Raw genomic sequence first — 27,258 nt, 5'->3', positions numbered from 1 at the left:
CCATGATGTACCATAATTAACTTAGGGATGTTAACGTCCACAAGAGTTATGTTTGGTGTTGGCGACACAACATGAGTAACATGAGTATGTTGGTTTTGAACACGGGAGTTGTTTTGAACTCGTTTCCGTCTTAAGTGCTGTTTTGTCTACTTTGGCCAGAAAACATTTACCTGAGTCTGTCATTAAAACTAAACAAAAATCCATTGAAAAAAAGTGCACTGCATATACGATACCACGTTTGTTAAGTGAGCAAAGAGTTGATGCGAGCTGTTCAATGCCCGACATTCTATCCTCAATAATAAATTTGATTACGTAAACGTATTTTTCAATCAGATGTGGTGTTTTAAATTAAAAAAAAGCAAAGTTTGCGATAGACATTACAGTATTAAACATATTCACCGATGCAGGAAACGGACACCGGTCGTAAAGCGAGGATACCAGCTTCAACCGCGCCACCCACTCTCACAATAGTCCAATCAGCATCAAAGTATGCAAGCTACTTCCTTTTCACTTCCGCGTCTCGTTCGCAAGCCATGGTAAATAAACATCTTATTCTGATCAAATGTAACCGCGTAGTATGCGACTTATCAAATCAATGCATAAAACTAAACGCATGTAGCTGTATTTTATCGATCGTTTTGTTCTGTGTGCTGTCCTACGCGGGTTACGATAATGGCTAAAATAGAACGTTTTATACATTGAGCTAATGTTGACGTTCATGTGATGTTTTTCTATTCATAGCGGTTCCGATTTTGTGGAGATTTGGATTGCCCCGATTGGGTGCTTGCCGAAATCAGCACTTTGGCGAAAATGGTAAGTTTTCGTCCTTTCTCAGAATGACTAATTGTCGTTTAAATTGTGCCATGTTCTGATGCTACTCTGTGATATGGCAGTCGAGTGTCAAAATGAAACTCATTTGTGGCCAAGTATTGAAAGGTCTGCTTGGGGAGGGCATCGATGTAAGTTTTTTTTTATTATTATTTCTTAAGCGTTTCCGCAGCACGTAACAAATAAGAGCATGTGCTCTCTGCAATTATTTTAGTATGACAAAGTCACAAAGCTGACAGCTGATGCAAAGTTTGGTAAGTTTCCTCTCTTCTGAAAATGCTGCCTTAATGTATTTAGTTGCTAATTATGATTTTATCATGTTAGTCAATTGTTTTCTGTGACTGCAATGCAGTGGCATGATTTCTGTTTCTGATGATCTGATGCTGTGACCATTTGTTTTACAGACACAGGAGACATAAAAGCCAGCGTGGCCGTGCTCAACTTCATTTTGTCCAGTGCGGCAAAGCATGATGTCGACAGTGAATCTTTGTCGAGTGAGCTGCAGCAGCTTGGCCTGCCAAAAGGTTGGTCCTGCCTCATGCTTTTGTGGGGATGACAATCCTTGACAATATATTTTTGGGATATGGCGTCGACTATGTTTTGGCGAATGGCGGCCTTACAACGACAACTTTTCAAACCCCACTTTTCTTACAATGGCGATTCTTTTTTTAACAAGTGATGCCCGTGGACAATGATTAGTCCCGGGCCAAATTATTTTCCCCTCCTTAACTGTGAGATATAGTGCATACATTTTTACATGATTTTTAGATCCACCTGTATGTAATTTATATATCGCTCACTCGTTCAGAACACACAATGGGGTTGTGCAAGTCATATGAAGACAAGCATTCCGCAGTGCAAGACAAACTGAGAGAGACCAGCCTGAGATGTGAGTAATATACAATTTCTCACTCCTGACAAAGCATGCAAACAATAACTCTTGTGAATTTCAGTGGGCCGACTGGAGGCAGTCTCCTGGAGGGTGGACTACATCCTTAGCTCCAGCGAGATGAAGGAAGTCAATGAAGGGAGCGTTCAACTTAAGCTCCAGGCTTCAGGAGCCGAGTCGGGTTCCTCACAAACCACTGTGGTCTCACTCTCTGCTGACAAACTCAGAGTTTTGCTTTCAGGTTTGTCCTGCGATAAATCCCAAATCATTGCACCACTAATTATATGATAATTCTGTTTTTTGTGCTTTTCTTGCAGAGCTCAAACAAGCCCAGGCTATTATGAATGCTTTACAATGACCATCAAAATCAATTTCCTACCCATCAGTTTATAAGACGAGACACAAATGTCATTTTCCTTGTGTGTGTAGATGCGCGTGCGTGTGTGTGTGTGAGAGAGTGAGAGATCATTTCTATCATTAAACAGCTTGTTTTTATTTTGAATTTATATTTAGTTACGTCTTCATGGTGTTGTGATAGTAAAAAAACAAATAAATACATAACTTGTTTTATGTGTCCGTGTGTGAATTGAGCGAGCGAGCTAGCTTTTTATCTATTCAAGTTACTTCCGGGTTGAGTTAACGCTGGCGCGTGTGGCTGCCACTGCTCAACCGCAGAAAAACGTATCCTGTGACTGTAAAGTGACATTGAAAGTTTTAAAAGGCGCTTATAAACGGAACGTATTATAAACATTTACGTCTATAAATGGCAATTGACTTCATATCCCATCATGCATTGCGTCTTACGTCACGCACGTTGTACGTCCCCCTTTTCAAAACAATACAAGGATTTTAAACCAATTTTTAAACATAACAGGCGACCCCTTGAAGGGAAAAGCCGAAAGGAAAAGAAGAAAAGGAAAAAAACATCTTTAGTGTTTTTTGGGGGGGGGGGGTCACAAACGTTATTAAAAGAGGGTGGAAATCTTTACATGGGACATCTCGCGATATCTAAACGCTATCTGGCGGTAATGTTACAAAACGTGTTTGGTAACAAGCATGCTGTCAAATAAAAACCCCTGCAAAGATAACCTGCAATTTATGGGAATTAATATTTTAATAAAGTTAGGTTGCAGTACCCGTGAAGTCTTTTTTTACTGGTTGGAGGTAAGTCCTTAAACTCATCCCACGTAAACGCTTAAACCTCGGTTTCCTTTAAAAAACGATAGAAAAGACGTTACGTTTCATACCATCCAACACGTATGGATATTTTGCAGCGTGCATAATAGGCACGTTGTCTTAGAATTAAGGAGTTCAAGCTTAGGATGCACATGAGAAATTCTCACTGACGTCGTTGGCAACTCAACTAAAATACAAATAACCACTCTGTAGCAATTATGAGCCCAAGAAAAGAAAGGTTAAGCCGAACTCCAGCAACTAAAAGCTTCGGGCGCACAATGTTATGGCATCCCATATAAAATATATTCCAAGTTCACGATTTATAAAAATAACGATGCTGAAATGCTATTAATTTACTGCAGTTTGCAATGTGTCCAAACGATGAAGGAAATGTTTTCGCTTAATAATTTGTAAAAAATCCACTTACTGATTTGCTATCAATATTTATATTTTTGACAGTGATGCATATATATTTTGAATAGTTATATTGCAAAATTCTCTTTATTTGGGCATCCACCTTACCAGCATCCTTTAAGCCGCAGGTGTCATAGTCATGGCCCGGGGGCCAAATCCGGCCCCGCTACATCATTTTATTTGGCCTGTGAAAGCAAATCTAACTTGTGAAATTCGATGATGCTTGTTAAAGTCTGAACCAAAATTTGAAATTGTCCCATCTAAACCACAAAAGCAGTCATTATTTTTGGCTTCAAATTTGAAAACTAGTTCTTCATTATTTTGCTGTGTGCTATGCATATAATATATGATGATGAAACATTTATATGGTTTCTCAAAATTCATAATGGCCCTACAAGGGAAACTAACTACAATGTGGCCCACGACAAATATGAGTTTGACACCACTGCTTTAAGCAAAGTGAGCAGGGCAGTAGCACTGTCTTCATGAAGTCAGTGCAATGTGACTGAGCCACTGTTTGTATGCAGGTGACTGAATTCCAACAACGATGCCCGAAGGACCCGAGTTGCACCTGGCAAGCCTTTTTGTTAACAAAATGTGTGAAGGGGTGCTATTTTCTGGCCTGGTCAAAAAGTCAGAGGTCAGCAAGAATCCCGAAGTGGCATTCGCCTGCGAGGCCTACCGCATCAGTGCCACTTCCAGAGGGAAGGAAGTGAAGCTCACGCTGACACCAATTAAGAGTGATGACACGAAGACTAAAGAGGCACCGAGGCCCATGGACATTGTGTTTCGCTTTGGCATGTCAGGCTTTTTCCGTTTCACCGCGGAGGACGAGCTGCCCAAACATGCCCATTTGTGCTTTTATTCGAAAGAAAAGCCTCGCAGCGTGCTCAGCTACGTAGACGCACGCAGGTTTGGCAGCTGGCAGCCACATGGAACGTGGCAACCCGACAGAGGGCCTTGCATCATGTTTGAGTATGAAAGCTTCAGGTTTGAGACGCTTTTCATTCATTGCAAACGTCACATTTAATAACGTCAATGACACATTGGTGATGATTTCACAGGGAAAATGTGATGACGCACCTGTCTGACCGTGCCTTTGACAGGCCCATCTGTGAAGTCTTGCTTAATCAGAAGTACTTCAATGGCATCGGCAACTATCTCAGGGCGGAGATCCTTTACAGGTGAAGGAAATGCAACGGGGTTAACATAATAGAGTGAGACCTCAATTTACAAACAACTTATCTTACAAACTTTTCGTCCTACAAACGTCAAATTTATGAAAATTAAACCTTATAATAATCACTATTTTCATAATACACGCCCACCACGGCTGGCGGAGTGAAGCACACGACCGAACAGCACCAGAGGTTAAGTTACCAACAGTCCTTATGGAAGGTAACTCTCCTTCCATAAGCCATCAACGACCATCAAAAAGGTAAATTAAACTTTATTTTACAGCAGTTTATTTCTTTAATTACAGTCCTCATGTAATGCGCCTCTCTTTCCAAACAGCCCTTTGACCCCCAACGCCATTCCATAAAGCCATAAATGACCATCACAAATGTAAATAAAGTGACTTTATGATACAATGCAGTGTATTTCTTTCATTACAATACAACAGCACATTTATTATACATAGAATAAGGTATGTTGTGTGTAGTTCTAAGGCTTATTTAGTTGAAAAGTATATTTTATGGAAACCCGGGAAGGGATTATTCCCATTTTAACGGTTTCCTATGAGAAAAATGTTTTTGAGATACACACTTTTTGCCTTACACACTCTGTCTGGGAACCAATTAAGTTTGTAAGTTGAGGTCTCACTGCATCATACTGACAACTTACTCCATTAGTCATGAGTTTACCACAGTATCAAATTCATTATGTTGCATCGAAACTTGTAATTAGCTAGAATACCTTCAGTATTGTCTGTTGGTAGGTTAAAAATCCCACCCTTTGTTCCTGCCCGCGCCGTGCTAGAAGGTCTTGAATCAGAGGATGCTTGTGAAGACAAGAAGCCTGTGAAGAATGACATTTTGAACCCAAAGGTCACTTTCAGCAGAAACATCCTTTTTTCCCTCTCCACAAATATATCAGCATTGAACAATATCTCACCGTCTCTCTAGGCAGCAAGGACAGCTCAAAAGATTCAAGTGAAAAACGAGAGCGCTGACCTGCTGAGGTTGTGCCACACAGTTCCTCTGGAGGTGATCCATTTAGGTGGGCAAGAATGACATCACGGTGTGATTGAGGTTCATTCCTGGTCAAGATTAATTTCAAAGTGGAACAACAAAGCTCTTTTTCCTCAAACGCTAGGTGGGAAAGGTTACGATCCGGAGAAGGCGGACTACTCTGAGTTTGAGGCCTGGCTGCAGTGTTACTATGTGGATGGAATGAAGTCGATGCGTGACCACAATGGCAGGACAATTTGGTTCAAAGTAGGTGATTTTTTGTTCTTATTGTCTGTGATTTGGAGCACGGCGGGTAGAAATAATTTAAGATTGTAATTCCAGGGTGATCCAGGCCCTATGGCGCCCAAAGGTAACTGACATAACACATTTTCATTTCTTTTTTTGTTCTTCTGACTTCAAGATGACTCCGCGAGCGTGGTTGCCTTTACAGCAGCTCCTGTATTTTTTTTCTACTTCTTCCTTTCCTTTCCTCTTCCTTCCATCACATTGCTGCTGTGAAATGTAAATGTATCCACTGCGAGACTAATAAAAGCTAATCCAACCCCCCCCCCCCCAAAAAAAAAAGCCACAGTAGAAACAGTTCCATATTTGACCTTTTCTCATCACCAGATTGCAAATCATCAAAGGTCAAAAAGAGAACAAAAAAAGAAGATGATCACGATTACACCAGGATGAAAAAGGTCGATTGGTAATTCCAGTCTTTACATTGAACACATGTAACGCCATGTAACTAATTTTTACTTTGTAGGGGGCCAGGACGAAATCTGAAACCACTGTGCTGTCAAAAACAGTCAAAAAGGAAGTCAAAGCGGCACAGACGAAAAAGGATGTGCCACAACAAGAAGACACATCTCGAAAAACTGTAAAATCCTTGAAAATGGAGGCGCCAAAATGTGAACACAAATCACCTGCAAGGAGGAGAAAGACGACAGAGCTAGCAAAAAAAGGTCAAAATCCAAAGACTCCGGAGTAGGACATTTTTGAAAGGTTGAAACATTTATCTTGAGAATTCATGACTTTCTTTTTACAGGTTCTCTGAGGCGTAGCAGTCGACCGACAAGACAAAGTGTTTAGTAAAATACAAAGACAAGGCCGTCACTGGTTTTTGAAAGACTATTTTAATTTTTTTTAATCCTCTATTTTGAATAAAAAAATGACAACTTATTGCTTGGAATATGACGTCTTTGATGCATACATTCCAATTCCCAGCATGATTATGTTGATATTCATTATTAATAGTGCATTATTTATTGAGGTAGCTGTATTGTACTACATTGCCTTGACAAAATGTAAATTATTATTGGTGGAAGTCAGGAGAATTTTTTTGGGGGGTAGGAACCATCAAGGTGCCGGTTACATAAAAAAACAAACATTCACCTTCATGGAAAATTTAAATGTTTTCGTTTGAAATGTGGAAGGCTCATGAGAACTCCCCAGTTAAGATTTGAATCCCCACAAGGCAACCCTGCTGTCTTCTCAATTCCAAATAGTACCGACTACATCTGTGCAGGCTTTCAGTCGTACAGGAGTGGTCCATCGATGAAAAGGTTTCTTCAGCGATCATCTGTACTTCTTTGAAGGTGTCGGAGGTTTCGCTCCTCATCCGAAAAGCTTTTTCAGCAAACTAAAGTTGTGCTGGTTGGCCCTAATTTTCATCGTGCTTACAACAGACCTCTTAGATCATTACCACGTAGGTTTAGTCTTGCTGATGAGGTGATACCATAGCGAATGGGGCAATCAGAGGCAGTCATAGACAATAATCAGACAGGACAAAAGAAGTAATCAAATTAGCTTTAGGGAGTAGTCCACTGCTCCCACCAACCTTAGAGCAGGGACCTATCAAAGCAGAGGTCTAGCACCACCACCATATATATAGGGCCAGGGTTACCAGCACAACTTTAGTTTGCTGACGAAGCTTTTCGGATGAGGAGCGAAACATCCAACACCTTCAAAGAAGTACAGATGACAGCTGAAGAAACCTTTTCATTGCTCCTCGACTTTAAATTTTCATGATACTTCATCTTCATAATTCAACGGTTCAGCCAATGACTTTCTAAATCGACATCATGCATTCACAACAAGCAGAAGTGATCTGACTTGAAAGGGGCTGAAGTCAAGAGTGATTCCATCGTCAGTCACACGTACTGGCTGAGAGGCGACATTTTCTTCGAGAAGATTGCAACTGAAAGGGGGAAAAAAGGCAAATAATTCAACAAATACAATAAAAAAAATGTAATAAATCATTCACTGCCATTCCCGAATTTTTATGTGGGAATTGAAAAGCATGACGTGAAGCGCTGAATTTGTTCGGGTTTTGGTTTTTCTTGCGGGGGCGGCTGATAAAGCGCTGGTCAGACCTCTGCCAATATTTTTCCCTCCCACAACAGGGCAACGTTTGCATTTTGTACAGTGGCCCCCATTTCAAGCTCCAGACCAAATTAACTTAGGAATTAACTATTTTTCTTCTGATGAAAGACGATAGTCTATGGCAGGGGTCGGGAACCTTTTTGACTAAGAGAGCCATAAAAGTAAAATATTTAGAAATGTTTTTCAGTGAGAGCCACACGCACGCGCGCACATACAAACGCTCGCGTGCGCACACACACACACACACACACACACACACACACACACGCGCGCGGCCACTTTTCAACAAAATATCAGAATGTATTATTTAAAATAACTGTGATAGTACTCACCGTTAACATGAATGGTTTTCCGTTCCTCGTGATTGGTAAAAATCCAGGCAAATGATCGGAATGAAATTCTATTTGCCGGTCCAGAGGCGAAGTTACTGCTAGCTAGCCTGCACATGGCTCATAAGCTTCCACACTTGCTATCTGCAATCTACTTCTCGCAGAAGTATGTTGATGCTAACGTTAACATGGGGCTTGTTAAAATGTCACTGACATTCGACTGTTTCATCAATGGTATTGTTTCATTGCAAATTAGAATCAGAACATTTTCTCTCCTCTAATGCTCCGGTGCATTCACGCATGCATCACAAGTGCACAAGTTGGGCTCATTTAAAGGGCCGTTTACCTATTTCAACATGACGGCCACTATCATGCAATCAACATGGCGCTGTCGGCTATTATAGGTCAGTGTCATCCAATCAAAATTGCGCTTTCCGCCAACTGCAGCCCCAACGGGAAATGAACGACGAAAAAAACGACAATATGTATTATAATATGTAATATTTATCGGCGAGCCATATGCAATCATCAAAAGAGCCATATATGGCTCGCGAGCCATAGGTTCCCGACCCCTGGTCTATGGTTTCTTGACATTGCAGTGAATGTTTATGTAGTCCTAAAACTCAATATTCTGTGGGTCCTGGAATTCAAGTGAAAATGCCTGAAAAAAACCCTGGTCATCTCGCAGTGAATGAGTTAAAGGACAACCGACGTCGCCAGACAAGTTGTGTCCATAATTTGTAAAATGGCTTCAAATGACATCTACTGAGTGTATTTTACAAAGATTCCACCGCATATAGCTATATTTTATGTTTTAAGACTCGTGCTGAATATTCAGGAAGTCTTGTTTTTGAGTTGGTGACGAGTCCGTACGTGACGTCACTAAAGGACCGCCCTTGACCGTAAAAAAGACGCAGTGTAGCAGTCCTTCCATCACGTCAATGTATTTTGCTGTACATATTTGGTCTGGGGACCTCGTGTTGCACCCAAAAGCCACCAGAAGGCCAGAAGAGGGCGTCCAAGGATATATATATATATAAGGAATTTATCAGCCTGTGGAAACGGAGGTGGCCGCAAGAGGTCGCCATTTTGTGCCTCTTTTATCGGGTGAGAGATTTTCCCCCAATGTTGCCTCAAAATGGCACAAATAAATTATTTAATCGATTGCAAACATGTATGTTTTCCTCTTCAGAACTATTTGAATCATATTCATAACTGGATGGGTAACAAGAAAGCATATTCTCCGAATCTGAAGCCATTGTTTCGATTCACAAGCAATGCAAGACGGCTTGGTGTGATGTCACGAACTGGGGGCGGGACTTTCTGAAAATGCCCAATTCGCAGCTCAATTTTTTTGCAGATTTTGGACACTTAAGTCATTTTTATTGGTGTTTTGCATTTGACTAAAAATATCATACTATACTATCATAATATTTTAGATGCTATAAACGTTTTTCTGGTGTCAGTTAAAAAACAAAAAAGTGACGTCTGTTGTCCTTTAAATGTAAACAAGAAGAGATCACTTACTGCCAGGCCTCCTTGACCTGAAGCATCACGCGGAGATTTGCGATCACATGGCCGCCGTGAGCCTCGTACATTCGGACGACGAGGCCTCCTTTCTTGTCCTCAGCCTATAACGTTGAATGATAATCAGCGCGCCCAGCAATCTCGATTCCGATGTGCTAAATTGCAGATTGGATGCGGATACCTGTTTTATGGTCTCCAGGATGACGCTGCTTGGGCTGATGGAAAAGGCACTCCACGGCGCAGTGTCTGGGGAACATGATGCTAACCGCAAAGGGAAGTTGAGGTTGTAGGCGCACTGAATGACTGCGGCATCTTGGAAGGAACCTATGATTAAAAAAATCACCACAATGAAGCTTTAAATAGCCAAAAACAAACATTCTGAACACACAAAAAAATATTAACCTGTGTGTGGCATGATGGCATAGGTGAAATGATGTGTGCCCATATCAGCGTTGGCATCTGGAGCTTTTGGTGCCCTCAACCTAAGACGAAGATAGAAGAAACATCACTCAGGTTCAGTGTGACGCCACGGAATATATTTTATCCAAATTGTGCGCGGTCTCACAAGGAGAGGGTCATGATGTTCTTATAGATCGAATAGCCATATTTGCAGTCATTGAGCAGAGCCACTCCAAAATTGTGCTCTGACAAATCGGCCCATTTGTGACCCCAAACCTGAGGAGAGAGAAAAGCATGTTTCAGTGTGGTTAAATAACACTTATTGTAGTGTTTTGTCACCCAGTTTGTTCACTCATTCGCTGCCATTCCTGTTTTTATTCGGGCATTGATAAGCATGTGGAGCGCCATTCCTGAATGTGTTCGGGTTTTGGTTTTTCGTTGCGGGGGTGGCCGATTAAGCGCTGGTCAGACTCTGGAAATGTTTTTACCTTCCACGAGGGGGCAGCATTTTCCTTTTGTCCATGTTAGCGCTTTGTTACAGCGTGAGCTATTGTTAAAGCGCTATATAAATCAATATGTATTGTATTTTGTACAGGTGACGCCATTTCAAGCTCAGATAACTTCAGACCCATATAACTGATGAAAAAAAGAGTATCTAAAAGTTTATTAAACTGCATTGAATGTTTATGTGGACCTAGAACTCAATATTCTGTGGGTCCTGCAATTTGAGTGAAAATGACAATAACCCTGGCACTGGAGTGGACACATTTTTGCACATCATCTGGCAGTGAATGAGTTAATTTGTGATAAATGAGTAAGTCCTAATTCCTGTAAGCAAGTTATGATGTGATGGCGTATATTTGCAATTTATGGAGGATCTGTTTTCAAAGACCAACCCAAACCCCACCTTTTTTTACTTTCTCAGTGTAATTGTCAAATATCCCAACACTTGTACTCATATACAGTAAAGTCTCGTTATATCGATATTCTCGGGAGTCCGTAAAATATAGATATAACCGGGACTATCGATATATCCGACCCTGCGCGCATGTAATTTTCTCCTTGCGTGCATAGAAATAGTATCGATATAACCGGGACTATCGATATATCCGATATCGATATAACGAGACTTTACTGTAGTTAATTATTTTGTGCTAAATACTTCAAATTTGGCCCAGTCCCATGATGTATTCCTGTGCGTGGGTCTCTGCAGATGTCCAAACTGGATCTCATAGGTAGCATTGGGGCTGTGCACTCGTACCGGGAATTCAACCTTCAGAAACTTGTGCGACTCAGCCCAATTCACCTGAGAACAGATAAACGCAATACTGTACCACTTCGAATCTGAAAACACGGTGTGCCCAAAAAAATAAGTATTTTTACAATTTTAAAATTGAATGATAAGTACGTAGTTATCAATGTTTTAAATTTCTGTACATTGCAAGGTTTTTTTCTGGCGTCGTTTGCACAGGTGTCGGACATTTCGCTCCTCATCCAAAAAGCTTCGTCAGTGACCTAAAGTTGTGCTGGTAGCCCTGGTCCTATATATATGCTTAATTTGGATCGTGCTTACAACAGACTTCTTAGTTCGTTACCACATAGGTTTAGTCTTGCTGTTGAGGTAATACCAGAGTGAATGGGGCAATCAGAGGCAGTCATAGAACATAATCAGACAGAACAAAATATGTCATCAGATTACCTTCAGCAAGTAGTCCACTGCACCCCGCCCAACCATAGAGCAGGGACCTATCTAAGCAGAGGTCTGGCACCGTTATCTCTGTCCATTAGGGTTATATATAAGGCCAGAGTTACCAGCACAACTTTAGTCCGCTGACGAAGCTTTTCAGATGAGGAGCGAAACATCAGACACCTTCAAAGAAGTACAGATGATGGCTGAAGAAACCTTTTCATCGATGGACCACTCCTGTGCAACTGGATGAATTGTATCTTTGCATTTCACGTTACATAGTCATAAAATATGCTTATAAATGAAACATTATTATATTATTATGATTATTGTGATTATGTCAATATCCCAAACAAAGCTATGATACGTCAACAAAACGTCAAATGGATTCAGCACAACAGAATAAAATGTGAAAGACATCTCTCGTCAAATCAGTCATTCGATTTTATTTCGGGGTCAATCCACGTTCAAGGAGGGCATACTTGCGTGTTGAACTTAATGTATGGACACATGGCATCCATCACGATCTCCTGCGTGACTGTGCTCTTGTCGCTGATTCTGAGCGCAAAGCCCACGCTTCCTCTGAGCTCATGTGATGACATCACATGGGCAGGCCGCAGCACCTCCACCACTGGCTTCCTGGAATGAGTGAACGAGACTACAATTGACTGAGAATGACACGGGCGAGTGGGTGTAAAACAGCAATGACGTGCACCTTGTTTGAAGATGGTAGTCCATGACATCCCAAGCGTCCCAGTACAAAGGGACGTCATCAAAAAGAACAAACTGGTTACAACCGCTGCCATCCGCAATGGCTTCCCTGCAAATGAATATACAGCATGGTGAGAAAGGATGATTACAGTATTTTCTGCGTTAAAATGCGTTTGAGTATGACTCATTCACTGTCATTCACAAATTTATTCGGGAATTGAAGAGCGTGATGTGGAGTGTTCAAGTTTTGGTTTTTCTTGTTGGGGCTTCCGATAAAGCCCTGGTCAGAACTCTGGCAATGTTTTTCCCTTCCACGAAGGGGCAGCATTTACCTTTTGTCCATTTTAGCACTTTGTTACAGCTTCAGCTGTTGTTAAAGCGCTATATAAATTAATATGTATGCATTGTATTATGTACAGCCACCCCAATTTCAATCTCAGATAACTCCAGACCCATATAACTTAAGGATTCGACTATTTCTTTCCTGATGAAAGGAGGGAGTCCAATGTTTCTTATGTTGAGTTGAATGTTTATGTAGACTCAATATTCTGTGGGTCCTGCAATTTTAACTGAAAAAGATTAAAACCCTGGCAATGGAGTGGACACATTTTTTCACATCGTCTGGCAGTGAATGAGTTAAGTTACACCTTCAATTTTAAAAAACGGTTTTCATATAATGATTACCTCATTCACTGCAATTCACAAATGTATTCTGGAATTGAAAATATGATGTAGAGCGCCATTCCCGAATTAGTTCGGTTTTGCTTTTTCTTGCTTGGATGCCGATAAAGCGCTGTTGATGTTTTTCCCTTCCACAAGGGGGCATAATTTCCTTTTTTTTCCATGTTAGCACTTTGTTCCAGCTTCAGCTGTTGTTAAAGCGCTATAAAAACCAATCTGTATGTATTGCATTGTATTTTGGACAGCCACCGTCATTTCAAGCTCATATAACTCCAGACCCATATCATTTAGGAATTAACTCTTTTTCTGATTAAATAAGACAGTCTCAGGTTCCTAACGCTGTATTGAATGTTTATGTAGTCGTAAAACTCAATATTCTGTGGGTCTTGGAATTCGAGTGACAATGACAAAAACCCTGGCACTGAAGTGGACACATTTTTGTTCCATCTATATAAGAACCATCAGTTAATGGGAAGAAACAATCCGAGGATATCCCCACAATACCTGTTTTTAGAGATCAAACACAACGATGCCAATGTGCCATCTTTATTCACAACAGCTCGTATGATCCCGTTTTCCATCAGGACACTGCCGTCAGCCTGCAACGTAACACACTAATTTCACTCAAAATGTGAACATTCTGTGAATTTATCATGGCCGTCAGAGGACTGATAAAAATAAAATGGCTGGGTAAAGACTCCTCAGCTTTTTTATTGAGAAGATCATAACTACATTTGCAAAAAAATGATCAGTCGACGTATTGACAAAGAAAATGCTTTAGTTCTTTGGTTGAATACCCAAAATCAAACCTCTTTCCAGTGGAAATAAGTACAACAGAGAAAATGAAACATACCTGGACAGCGACACAGACTGGAATCACAGGCTTTATGTCTTCAACAAGAGCGACGCCAACGCTAGGGACTCTCACCAGAGCTGGTGCACAACCGACACAAGTGAACATAAGACACGCAATCATAATAACTAAATGATACATTGGTCTTAGTACCAAACATTCCTAAATCATGTTGACCGGGGCCATCTTGCAACCGGAGGACTTCAAGTCGCTCCCACGGCAGAGAATTGAAGACTCCCGTGGCGTCACCATCCGACATAAGGCCTCTAAGGCCATCTTGCAAGAGAGCAGCACCACTTCTCTTGATATCTAAGAGGCACATCATATTAGAGTCTTTTAATTTAAAAAAATAAAATAAAAAGGGAAAATTACTTTTGCTCCATCAGCTTTAATGATACAAACTCAACAATTAAACGACATAAATAGAAATCTGTGAAGTGAGGCTTATTCCAAGAAACAATTTTCTACTGTCTTGATGCAGTGTGTCTTGTTCGGCCAATATGTGGGCCTTTTTAACTCATTCACAGCCATTCACGAATTTATTCGGGAACTGAAAACGTTGAGCGCCATTCCCAAATTTGTTCTGGTTTTGTTTTTTCATGCTTGGGTCCTGATAAAACGCTGGCCAATGTTTTTTTTTACCTTCCACAAGGGCGCATCATTTCCCTTTTTCTCCATGTTAGGGCTTTATTCCAGCTTCAGCTGTTGTTAAAGCGCTATATAATAATAATAATAATAATATATTTCATTTCTAAGTGCCTTTCAAAACTCTCAAGGTCACTTTACAGTCACAGGATGGGTTTTCCTGCGGGTGAGAAGCGGCAGCCACATGCGCCAGCGTTCACTCAACCTGGAATAAACTCAAATAGATAGAAAGCTAGCGGGCTAGCTATAAACCAATATGGATGCATTGCATTGTATTTTGAACAGACACCCTAATTTCTAGACCCATATAATTTAGGAATTAACTATTTTTTTTCTGATGAAATAAGACAGGTTCCTAACGCTGCATTGAATGTTTAAGTAGTCCGAAAACTAAACATTCTGTGGGTCCTGGAATTTGAGTGACAATAACAAAAACCCTAGCACTGGAGTGGACACATTTTTTGCACGTCTGGCAGTGATTGAGTTAATAACAAATGCAAAGCATGCGGCGTCATCATGGAGAACAAACTTCTTTTTACTCAGCATACCTTCATAATACCTCAGTGCATCTTCCACAACCATCTCGATACAGCTGCCTGGGATGACATCATGGAACTGGTTCAGCAGCAGGAGCCTGAAATGCGAGGAGGGGGAAGGGGGGGGGGGGGTGTTGTCAATCAAAATCATAATCTTTAGCATCTGTGTAGCCTCTCAGTCGTACAGGAGTGGTCCATCGATGAAAAGGTTTCTTCAGACGTCATCTGTACTTCTTTGAAGGTGTGACGTTTCGCTCCTCATCCGAAGAGCTTCGTCAGCAAACAAAAGTTGTGCTGGTAACTTTGGCCATATATTCAAGTCTGTCAACAGACTTCTTAGGTCGTTACCACGTAGGCTTAGTCATGCTGATGAGGTGATACCAGAGCTAATGGGGCGATCAGAGCCAGGCATAGAACATTAGACGTAATCATTTCAGAACAAAATAAGTAATCAGATTAGCTTCAGGGAATAGTCCACTGCTCCCCAAACTTAGAGCGGGGACCTATCAGAGCAGAGGCCTGGCGCGCCACCTCTGTCCATTAGCGCTATATATAAGGCCAGCGTTACGAGCACAACTTCAGTTCGCTGACGAAGCTCTTCGGATGAGCAGCGAAACGTCCGCCACCTTCAAAGTACAGATGAGGGCTGAAGAAACCTTTTCACCGAGGCTCCTCTCTAGCATAACAACAGCTGGCATCTTTTTAGTTAAGTCGAATTAGCGAACGCTGACCTCCAGAGCTCCTGCAGTTTCACCAGAGGATAATGAAAAGTTGGATCACGACATGTTGCCAAGCTGCAGGCCATCTCAACATCATGCAGGAGCGTTTCACACTGCCGATTGCCACGTTTGATCTGAGATAATGAGAAAGGTTTTTTTTGTTGTTGTTGCTGATTTTAACGTGATCAAGGAATCCCACGTGTATTCACCTCCGCCTGCGTGGTGTACGTGCCATTGTGCAGCTCGAGGAAAAGTTCGCCGGTCCAAGTGCACAGCAGATGTGTGTCTGCCCAAAGCTGAGAAAAGAGCTTGTCGGGACCGGACATGTGAACCCTGTCAGGCAGGAAGCAGTGATGGAAATGAGCAGTGGTGCCGCATCAGGGTGAACCATATACTTTTGTAAACCAGTTCCCCATCCCCCCAAAAAAAAAAAAAAAAAAAAAAACTTGTTTTTTTAGGGGGTGAGGTTTGAGCTGAGCAGAAGTTTCTGCCCAGTCCCATTGGTCAACTGCTGAATTCATGTTCAGGAAAGAGGAACTGACTTGGGAAGTCCATCTGTGTCCTGGACCCGTCTGAGCCTATCCAGCATCAACTGCGTTGGTCCGCCGCCCCCGTCACCAAATCCAAATAATACGGCGCTGTGGTTGGCTCTGCCTTTGTCTTTGTTTTGCTTGACGGTTTTTATGAGCTGTGGAGAGAATAGAAGCACCCGAAGGAACAGCGTCATTTGGGCTGGGAAATAGATGAATGTAGTTCGTCTCAGACTAAACAAAATGATGGTAAATTTACTCACGTCTTCCACTTTACCCATCATACCATATGAATTTCCAGGTGGAAAGTGAGTTAGGACTTTGGAGCCATCAAGTCCTTCCCAGAAAAATGTGTTATGCTTTATAAATCAGAAAATTTAACTTGCATTGTTTTCCTCTTCAACTTTTAATGTTTACATATTGCAATGCCGTGGTCACAACTTACAGGAAAAGTGTTGACGAGGTTCCAATTGAGTTTCTGCGTTAAAAAATTGGAAATTCCACAAGCCTGCATGATCTGGGGAAGTTGGGCCGAGTAGCCGAATGTATCTGGAAGCCAGAACTAAATCATACAGAGAACAAGTGATGAAAAACAGAGCAAAGAATAAAGCCGATATTAGCTCATTCACTGCAAGACAATGTGCAAAAACGTGTCCACTCCAGTGCCAGGGTTTTTGTCATTGGAACTTGAATTCTATGACCCGGTTAATATTGAGGTTTATGACTACATAAACATTCAATGCAGTGTAAGAAACCTTAGGGTCTCTTGTTTCTTCATAAAAAAAGAGTTAATTCCTAAATTTATGGCTCTGGAGTTATATGATCTTGAAATGAGGACGGCTGTCCAAAATACAATGCAATACATACATATTGGTTCATATAGCGCTTTAATAACAGCTGAAGCAATAACAAAGCGCTAACATGGTAAAAATAAATGCTTCCCCCTTGTGGAAGGGAAAAAAAAACATTGTGAGAGGTTTGGCCAGTGCTTTATCGGCACCCCAGCAAGAAGCACCCCAGCAAGAAAAACCAAAACCCGAACAAATATGACGCTCAACGTCATATTTTTAATTCCCGAATACATTTGTTAATGGCAGTGAATGAGTGAGTTAGCTCAACTTCTTACCTCTTTGCACTTTTTTCCAAATTCTTGCTCAAAATAACGCTGGCCATGCAGGAACTGCCTTACCATGGATTCACCTGACGGGAGATTGCCATCCTGACAGACAAAACTCAATTTGATGAATTTCGTAAAATGCTTGATGGGTCATCTCCAAAATCAGACTTTCACCATCTCTACCCACGTCCCTCCGACCGGAACGAACTGCCCATTCTTGACGTAATGTTGAATCTCCGAGAAGAGTCCTGGGTACCAGCTCTTCACCCACTCAAACTGCTGGGCCTGGTGGACAGTCAAAGTGTTTAAACTAAAACTCATTGGACCAGAAAACCCATTTCACTTTTTTTTGGGATGAGGAATTACCTGAGAACAAGTAAACACAAACTCTGGATTCTTTTCCATGAGACGTACCGCGCTCACCCAGCTTCGACCGCATTTGCGAATGGTTTCTTCATAAGGCCACAACCAAGCTACAAAAAAGTCCGGAGACAATCAATACGATGGATGACAAAAGTCATATTTTTCCATTGACACTATCAGAAGTTGTTCTGCAACAATATTGCGGTTGCGCATTGCACCCATAGTTAGTCCACTTTGCTCTAAATTGTTGCGTGTGAATGTGAGTAGAACTGGATACAGACGCTCCCCTACTTACAAACATTTGAGTTACGAACAACGGTACATACGAACATTTTTGTAGTAACATATGTAGTATTCTCTCCAATTGTACATGTAAATATCTTAAAAGAGCATATATTTTATTAAATGTTTATTTTTCAGTACAAATCAAAACAGGTTACTGATACAAGCCTTAAACATACTAATCTGAGCCTTAAAGGACAACCGACAAGTTGTGTCCATAATTTGTAAAATGGCTTCAAATGACTTATAGTGAGCGTATTTTAATAAGATTCCACCACATATAGCTATATTTTACGTTTTAAGACTCGCACTGAATATTCAGCAAGCCTTGTTTTTGAGTTGGTGACGAGTCCGTACGTGACGTCACGAAAGGAACGCCCCTGACCGAAAAAAAAAAAAAAAACGCATTGTAGCGGTCCTTCCATCACGTCAATGTATTTTGCTGTACTTGTTTGGTCTGGGGACCTCGTGTTGCACCCAAATGCCACCAGAAGAGGGCGTCCAAGCTCCATATAAGGAATTTATCAGCCTGTGGAAACTGAGGTGGCCACAGAAGGTCGACATTTTGTGCCTCTTTTTCGTTGAGACATATCCCCTCAATGTTGCCTCATAATGGCACAAATAAATTCTTTAATCGATTGCAAACATGTATGCTTTCCTCTTCAGAACTATTTGAATCATATTCAACACTGGATGTGGAACAAGAAAGCATATTCTCCGAATTCGAAGGCATTGTTTTGATTCTGCAGCAATGCAAGACGTCTTGGCGTGACGTCATGAACTGGGGGCGGGACTTTCTGAAAATGCCCAATTCGCAGCTCAATTTTTTGCAGATTTTGGACACTTTAAGTAATTTTTATTGGTGTTTTGCATTTGAATAAACATATACTGCGTGTTTTGGGTATTTTACATGCTATAAAATGTTTTTCTGATGTCAGTTAAGAAACAAAAAAGTGACGTCGGTTGTCCTTTAAACGTACATTCCATATAAAATATAGCACTGAAACAACTTACGAACGAATTCACCTTACGAACGACCCTTCAGAATGTATTTTGTTCCTAAATTGGGGAGCGTCTCTATTTTTCTTTCAATACTTGTTCAAGGTGAGCTGGGATGGGATACAGTTCATCAGTGTCCTGACAAAAAGCGCAATGAAAAAAAATGGGTGGACAAGCTTGTTTTCATTGTCATTTTTGGGGACAAGTATGAATACAAATATATATAGTTTTAAGGCTTATATAAGTATGTTTGCCTGCCCGGCCAGAGAGGCTTGACTAATAGCAAAAAAAAAAATAAAAAAAAATAAAAAAAAATTGTCATTTGCATACTCGGCACCGGCAGCCAATCAAAAGCCCGTTTCGTGCTTCGGACTACACCATGACTGAAAAGTGTACTTGACAGTTTTGAAAGCCGCTTAAAAAGACGACTCCACTTGGTTTGTCACCTGATGTGTTCGTAAGTTGCCTCATGGGTCACCTGTATGGGTTTGTACTGAACAATAAATATGTAATAAAATGTATGCTCTACAAAGACATGTACATGTACAACTGGAGAGAATACTACATATGTTTCTACAAAAACGTTCGTATGTACCGTTGTTCGTAATTTGAATGTTCGCAAGTAGGGGAGTGTCTGTATGCCATATAAACGTGATACCTGAATCTATGTGGCAGTGGCCCATAGCATGCACAATATGTTGGCTTTGGCCGTTGCGCTGGCTGAAGAACTTGTGAGCCAGAGCGCGTGCCTTGTCAAAGGAGCTGGGATCAGCCGGGTTGCTCAAGTTAACCATTTCATTGACGGTGAAGAGCGCTTGGAAGCTCCGCTGCTCGCTCTCACCCAGTTCCTTCAAAAATAAATATATAAATAAATACATAACAAAATAGACAAAAAAGGGCAATTGTTTACATTTGCTTTCAAAGAAAAATGACTGTACCTTAACGATGTCAATCAGCATCTCAAAATCAGTCAATAGTTCCCTCACATCTCTGTTAAATACCACTAGCTCCGCCTTCCGCACTGCGAAAGTTCTGTTAGGATCTGGAGCTGCAATCATTGAGCCTTGACCGGCTCCAAAAAGGCTATTACAGGCAAGCTCCACATAGATATCCACTCTGAAAGAAACAGAACAAAAGGTTTACTGGTAATGTCAACTGTGTGATGGTTAATTTAAGAATAGCACTTGATATGAGATGTCTGTGTTTAAGACACTATGCTAAATGTAAAGTATGCCTGATGATTCTTTTTGGTGTGTGAGGTTCGCATTTTACATCAACACTGAGCGACACAAAAACAAAACAAAGGTCAAGTACGATCACCACCCAAAACTAATCTGCTGTTTGTCCTACCGACCAACAAGAACACATTCAGGATTTTCACCCAACACCAATTTTAGCTTCAATTAACAACCAACCTTTTTGTCTCCTCCTCTGTGAGACAGTCAGAAACGATGTAACTTGTCTTTTCACCTTCTTTTGTTAGACCCTGGGAAACAACAACAAAGGAAAGCACTACAGTATTCATAAGAAAATTTGAAAGCTCACAAGGTCTTCTTTACCTGAACTGGCTGCCCATCCCTCCAGACCATCGCCTCTCCATCGCTGTCCCACAGAAGATGGACCTCTTTTCCACTCCAGGAAAGAGGGATTTCCAAGGCTGCTTTAAACCAACACGTCCACCATCTAAAAATAAACAGGGACATTGTGTTGCTTTGGACTTGGGTTGGCAGAAACACTCGGCCTGCCAAAGAAATGGCAAAATACTCACGTTGGTCCAAAACTATCTCCAACTTTATAAGGGCTGAAGTTTTGCGTTTGAGCTTCTGAGAATGTTATCCTTTTGGAGGACATAAACGAACCGAGGGATTCCAGCGGGTGAGAGGCTCCATATAGCCTGCTCGAAGATTAGCAGTACGTAGTATTATTGAATTAATCATCCGTATTCAAAGAGGCAACGAAAGGAAGGGTTATTTGAGTTAAATTCACAGTACGTATAACTACCTACCGTCCTCGTAGGTTGCAATCTGTGAAATAAATCTCAGAAACAAATTTCTCGGCTCTCTCCAAGAGCGTACGTCGGTTCTTCAACACGGGTCGGTGGTACATGGTAAACAAATAATGGCATTGACATTTCAAACGTCGTAACGAATGGAGATTTCGACGCTGTATGAATGAGCAAAGGTAGCTTTGACGTGACCCGGAAGTAGAACTTGAAGATGCGTTTTACCATTTTCGTCACTAGATGGCAGTACATGTAAAAACAAATTACAATTTACAAATACAGTACAGTACAGTACTCTTTGAACAAAACCGATACGTTTGTCAAGTCAGTAACAGTGGTTACATGAATAAACATACACAAATAATGCATGAATAAATCCATAAATAAGCATGCATACGAGGCACTCTGCTTTTATTTTTTTTACGTTTTTTGTTTTGAATCAGAAAACAGCTTTCTATCAATATGGTTAAAATGGGGAGACTCCTCCCACTCACTTTGAACACGAATCGATGTCACAAAACACATTTCAAAAGTATTCCTGAGCACCAGTTCTCACTCGCAGTTCAATAAGAAGAAAAATCATATTTGCTTCAACGTGTACCGCAGCGTTGTCGCTCTGTGTTGATGTTAACTCCAAACCCCACACACTAAAGAAAAGAGAATTAAGCATTCCAGATTAAAACACCAAATTCTTCATCGTAATCATCTAATCCTATCAAGGGAAAGTCAGTTAGCAAACATAAAATATGAAATACGTTTAAAACAAACAAACAAACAAACAAACAAACAAACAAACAACTGCACCATCAAGACAAGTCTGCGGTTGGATGGATGCATGGCGTGAGGAGCCCGCGATAAGAAGAAAGCAGCGTCAGCGCAGAGCGCCGATGCGTATGTGGAACTGTCGCGGCTTGGAATTGAAGCGGATTTATGTGGGACAGGAGATGTGAGACAATGTCTTTTCGTCAATGGATGCTATAGCTTCGTGTTTGCTTTCAACATTTAGCTTGTAGTAGACGTACAAATTCCACCATGACGTCCCTGATCCACTGCTGACATGGATGCTTTGATCCGCTCCTCTTTCAACTAGAACTGCTTCATGTCATCGCAAAGAGGGTACAGCAAGTCCTGAAGAATGAATGACTCTGTGTCTTTGTGTTGTCATATTTGTTATTTTTTCAAAATGTTTTTTCCCCCAAGATGGCGGCGCGTGGCGGCTCCCCTCTCCCGGCAAATTGGCGTTTTCATGTTTATGTTTGTTAAGTAATTATAAGTACCTTGCATGCTGGGTTCGAGAGGACAGTAATTTCATCTGTGCTGTATGTCATGCATATTAGCATATTTGACAACAAAGCTGACTTTGACTTTTGACTTTGACAACCTAGCAACACAAAGTGAGTGTACAACAATATGCTTAAACCAATAGTCTGTCCATTCGCTGAAAACAATGACAAATATTGGTGCAACTCATCTACTTAAAAATACACAACGAACTTTTATTGCAGTAGTATGTCACTGTTTATCTAGAAGCTTGCACAACGACAACCCGGCCACAGCATGCAGACTGTCAGGGAGCCTCAAAGCGGCAATGATGACATTATGAAGCGCCAACACTGTCAATCCACTCTACATTTAAGACAGTCTGGTTTGCGATTATAAAAGCAAATAAAACATCAGAGGAAAAGGCCAAAACATTTATCCCACAAAAGCTCGTAACATATTGCAATAAACATTTGCTGAAGCTTGGAAATGGCAGCTTACAATGCGGTGAATAGAAAGTTTATAAAAATGATGAAGTTATACCGCTCAGGCAGGCATGTGATCCATGCCGCAGAGTGCTGGGAAGCCAACGGGGGCTTGGGGTCATCTTCAAGGTTTCTTGGCAATATTCGCTGGGAAAGATGTTTGTTGCAGTGTTTCTGTGAGGCCAAGAACCCTTTTATTATGATATCATGGAGCAGCTCTAAATACAGCCTTGGTGCAAATAAACCCATCCTTTTCATGCCACCCTACCATCAAGGATGCCCAAAAGACTCTGATCCCTTCATTGTTTGGACTGCGGTCTGCGCGACGCAGTTCCAATGAGGCAGGAAGGCCCGAGAGAATAGATGACGCAGTCCTGAAGTGAACCGGGACTTTCAGTAGTCCAGCGTTGACCTTGAGCAGATCAGTGCATTGCTAAGCGGATTGGGCTGGAGCACTGCTTCTGAAACATTTTCAGCCTCATGGGATCAATCACAAAACTGCCTAGAAATAACAAATGAGGTGCCTAGAACTGATAGAATTTAAATTGAGTGGATTCCTGAAAGTTCTCATCGCGCTTTGGAGAGAAAACATATCATAAAAATATATAAACTCATTCACTGCCATTTACAAATTTATTCGGGAATTGAAAATATGACGTGGAGCGCCATTCCAGAATTTGTTCGAGTTTCGTTTTTTTTTTTTCATGCTGGATGTCGATAAAGCGCTGGCCATGGCCTCTGGCGATGTTTTTTTCGTTTTCCATAAGGGGCAGCATTTCTCTTTTTTCCACGTTAGAGCTGTGTTCCAGCTTCCAACAATATGTATGTATTGTAATTGTATTTTGGACCATTTCATGCTCATATAACTCCAGACCCATTTAATTTAGGAAATAACATTTTTTTTCTGATGAAGGAAGACGGTCTAAGGTTTCTTACGCTGCATTGAATGTTTATGTACTTCTAAAACTCAATATTCTGTGGGTCCTGGAACTTGAGTGACGATGACTAAAACCCTGGCACTGGAGTGGACACATTTATGCACATCGTCTGGCAGTGAATGAGTTAAAACAGACAGGACAGAAGCTGGACATGCCTGATCTAAAGGCATAACTCATACAAAAAAGACAAAAAAGACAAAAAAGCAAATAAGAACGAGGACATCATGAAGAAAAACTGTTGATTTACTACATATACTTTGGAAATCCCTGCGGTCTGTGACATATACTCTTTGCAATTGGTTTTCAATCTTCCCGTTTCCTGTCAGCTGAGTCTATATAGACAACATCGAGCAATATGTAAATTAGCGCGGCAATGATGTGAAAGGCGTTACTCAAAAAGGTGTGAACAGAAATTATTCCGCTAAAATGAAGAGTTTTTTTTTACTTTATAATGAAGATCATTTGCAATTTGGCATGAATTTAGCAAGAGACATAAAATGGACGCATGTTTGCTTTCACATAAAATGATGAGGTGGGACGGATCTGGCAACCCAGTATGTGAATTTCTCATCTCGTGGAAACATTATCAAGAACTCAGAAAAATGCCCATCAGTGCTCAGTGGGTGATCGAGGAGTGGTTACCCTTTTTTTCCAAAAGTGTGTTTTGCTAAGTGTTTCAGCTAATTCATAAAATATATAGGGATTATCTCAACTCTAACTTGGTGTGAAGAAACATACCACAAGCTACGCCGTAATGTCAAGCCCTTAAGTATATACTCCAGGGTAGTAATTTTGTAAAGGAGAGGAAAATGTGTCATTTCATTTTTCATGTATCATCATAATTTTAGAAGTGACTCACAGTGGGTAAAATGTACTGTCACTGTTTCATAAAAAAAAACCCTCTCTCTCTCTCTCTCTCTCTCTCTCTCTCTCTCTCTCTCTCTCTCTCTCTCTCTCTCTCTCTCTCTCTCTCTCTCTCTCTCTCTCTCTCTCTCTCTCTCTCTCTCTCTCTCTCAAATGAAATGAATTTGTCTGTGTCGGTGGTCACTTTGTTTTTTTTCCCTCAGAAATATAAATTCGGAAATAGCTTCCTGGTATATTTGTTTGAACATCAGATTAGCGTTAACATTTGATGTGGGTCACTATTTTGACAGTGTGGTCTATTCCACATCAGTGATACCTCGGTTTACGAACCCCTTGGCTTACGAACTTTTCGGTTTACGAACGTTAAATTTATGAACATTTTAGCTTGGCATACAAACTTTTTTTCGGGATACACACCTAGCGCCACAATGAGTGATGTGTCCTTCGCGAACGAGCCCGTTCTCCTAACAACAAAATAGCAGCTGACGGTTTTTGTCCTCCATTCCCCGCCCCCAGTCTTCGGTTAAAGTCACGCGATTGGTCAAGAACGCAGCAGTGAGGTGAGGTGGTTTAAACATTAAAGAGACAGGCACACAACAGTGAGATTTGAGAACATTGTTCAAAAGCAGAGTGTAGACTGGAAGGTTAAAATATCCATCAGGCTCCACAAATAATCCGCACAAGTCATCTGTACACTTGATGCAAAAAGCTATCAACCTAGCTTAACAGAACACAATTGATGAGGAACTAGATACAATTATCACTGAGAAAGCACCTACAAGTGATCATTCCTCAAGATGGTGAAAGAAGAAGGCTACGTTCCTCATCAAGTGTTTAATGCTGATGAAACCGGCCACTCGATTCCATCAAGCCATCAACGACCATCACAAAGGTAAATAAAACAACTTTATTATACAGTACAGTTTATTTCTTTAATTGTTTTACCATAGCACATTCATTATACATAAAATAAGGTATATTTTGTGGAGTTTTCAGGCTTAGAAAATTAGAAAGTAGAAAATTATGTTTTATGGGGACCTGGGAACGGATTATTCTCACTTTAATGGTTTCCTATGTGAAATCAATTTTTGGGATACACACTTTTCACCTTACACACTCTCTCTGGGAACCAATTAAGTTCGTAAGCCAAGGTATCACTGTACTCCAAATGCTTATTACAACTTTGAATCGACTCTTATATTCTCGTTTGAATTTGTCAGGTTGTGACATCACCCATAATTTCGTATACCTATACAACATGAAAGATAATAATTCTCCATTTTGATATGCGAAGGTGGGTTCATTCTTAAAGATTTTAAGAGGTGTGTCTGTCTCTGTGACAATCCAAACACTAAATAATATTGGATTATTTTCCAAAACCATTTGCTGGAATGGATCAGTTGATATCTACAAGTGCATTTCATTAGCGTCTAAAGCAGGTTGCATTTAGCTACTGCTAGCTGATAGCGGCTAGTGCAGGGGTGATCGTGATCGACCAGTCGATCTCCAAGTTACTATTGGTAGATCGCATGACAAGGTGACTGATGCTATACAAATTAAATTACATTGTTTTGAAGACAACTGACGTCATCCTATCGGCCATCCCTTCAGATTAATACCCCGGACAACCAATCAGATAACATCTTATTATTAGCTAACTGCGTGCTCAAACAACGCCTTGAGTGTTGCAAAGTTAACCAGCTAATCGTTAGTTACATTCTATTTTTTTCGCTCGTTTTTTCCTCTTAGTATAGTAATAGAGGGTATAAAATACGGAATGGGGGGACTTTTTTTCACTGACATTTTCAAAGTGCGTTTGTCTCGTCTGCCAGTCATCGGAGTGAACTCGGGTAGTGGCAAAAAATGTTCATCATTATGTTGTGTTGTAAAACATGCGATTATACATCATCATAAATTGCAATAATAATCAATATATTACTCAATAAATATAATGGGTATATAATTTTGATTTGGTCATTTCAAACCAGCATATTGTTTTAACGGTTGGATTTACACAGGCCGAAAAAATGAAGGATTTTGCTTTTGTTGTGGACTGAATGAAGTCAAAGTAAATTTAATGTTAACATTTCAAGAAAATGTATGGTTTAATGTATAACACTACTGATTTTGGATGAAGGTTCAAATCCTGGTCAGGGTGGATGGCCAAACCGCAACAAAATGGATGGGGTGGATCAGGATGAGCCAAACACATTATTCAAATCACTTGACAGATCAAAGTTCCTTTTTTTCTTGGTAGCTTTAACTCACCAGTAAGGGTTGTTTTTATTCTTAAAAATATTCAGCCATCTTGCTTGGTGAAATCCTCAAACCAATAAATATAAACATTGTCTCTGTCCCTCTTGGGTTAGATATTTCACCCAATTTGGCTTCCTTTTGTCAGAGCAATTTTAAGAAAAAAAAAAGAAGAATAAAAATGGATAATAAAATAATAATAATAATAATAA

The 27,258-nt window shown here is 40.7% G+C and overlaps 3 protein-coding genes across 8 annotated transcripts; 2 read left to right on the top strand and 1 right to left on the bottom strand.

Moving 5' to 3' along the window:
- The first annotated feature begins 483 nt into the window (after positions 1-483).
- Positions 484-2,271, top strand: commd4 (COMM domain containing 4). The gene is made up of 8 exons (XM_088996368.1): positions 484-536; positions 742-813; positions 894-959; positions 1,043-1,082; positions 1,233-1,352; positions 1,637-1,717; positions 1,782-1,958; positions 2,035-2,271. The coding sequence occupies exons 1-8, from the start codon at positions 534-536 to the stop codon at positions 2,073-2,075; spliced, it is 600 nt and encodes a 199-aa protein (XP_088852494.1). The 5' UTR covers positions 484-533; the 3' UTR covers positions 2,076-2,271.
- A 459-nt stretch (positions 2,272-2,730) lies between these two features.
- neil1 (nei-like DNA glycosylase 1) lies at positions 2,731-6,663 on the top strand. Of its 2 annotated transcripts, XM_088996250.1 has the most exons (10): positions 2,731-2,881; positions 3,835-4,297; positions 4,372-4,491; positions 5,247-5,355; positions 5,434-5,527; positions 5,624-5,745; positions 5,821-5,848; positions 6,109-6,179; positions 6,248-6,446; positions 6,530-6,663. In XM_088996250.1, the coding sequence occupies exons 2-10, from the start codon at positions 3,855-3,857 to the stop codon at positions 6,571-6,573; spliced, it is 1,230 nt and encodes a 409-aa protein (XP_088852376.1). In that variant the 5' UTR covers positions 2,731-2,881; positions 3,835-3,854; the 3' UTR covers positions 6,574-6,663. The 2 variants fall into 2 exon arrangements, with proteins under 2 accessions (XP_088852376.1, XP_088852377.1); XM_088996251.1 differs by lacking the exons at positions 6,109-6,179; positions 6,530-6,663 and having other exon boundaries at positions 6,248-6,298.
- man2c1 (mannosidase, alpha, class 2C, member 1) lies at positions 6,600-21,430 on the bottom strand. Of its 5 annotated transcripts, none has more exons than XM_088996243.1 (26): positions 21,250-21,430; positions 21,013-21,138; positions 20,804-20,927; positions 20,660-20,730; positions 20,183-20,360; positions 19,903-20,092; positions 17,967-18,073; positions 17,775-17,885; positions 17,610-17,702; positions 16,929-17,045; positions 16,747-16,842; positions 16,496-16,641; positions 16,163-16,286; positions 15,966-16,087; positions 15,247-15,332; positions 14,207-14,362; positions 14,054-14,133; positions 13,705-13,799; positions 12,524-12,628; positions 12,291-12,447; positions 11,284-11,427; positions 10,288-10,397; positions 10,125-10,204; positions 9,904-10,046; positions 9,723-9,826; positions 6,600-7,681 (listed from the first exon to the last, which is right to left on the bottom strand). In XM_088996243.1, exons 1-26 carry the CDS (start codon positions 21,348-21,350, stop codon positions 7,564-7,566), a joined length of 3,084 nt encoding a protein of 1,027 aa, XP_088852369.1. In that variant the 5' UTR covers positions 21,351-21,430; the 3' UTR covers positions 6,600-7,563. The 5 variants fall into 5 exon arrangements, with proteins under 5 accessions (XP_088852369.1, XP_088852371.1, XP_088852372.1 ...); XM_088996245.1 differs by having other exon boundaries at positions 14,054-14,135; positions 14,218-14,362; XM_088996246.1 differs by having other exon boundaries at positions 17,784-17,885.
- Positions 21,431-27,258: the final 5,828 nt, after the last annotated feature.

Source organism: Hippocampus bargibanti, linkage group LG05 (genome assembly GCF_051943395.1).
Source record: "Hippocampus bargibanti isolate YZ-2025 linkage group LG05, ASM5194339v1, whole genome shotgun sequence".
Classification (NCBI taxonomy): Eukaryota; Metazoa; Chordata; class Actinopteri; order Syngnathiformes; family Syngnathidae; genus Hippocampus; species Hippocampus bargibanti.
This window is presented reverse-complemented; position numbering and strand designations above follow the sequence as displayed.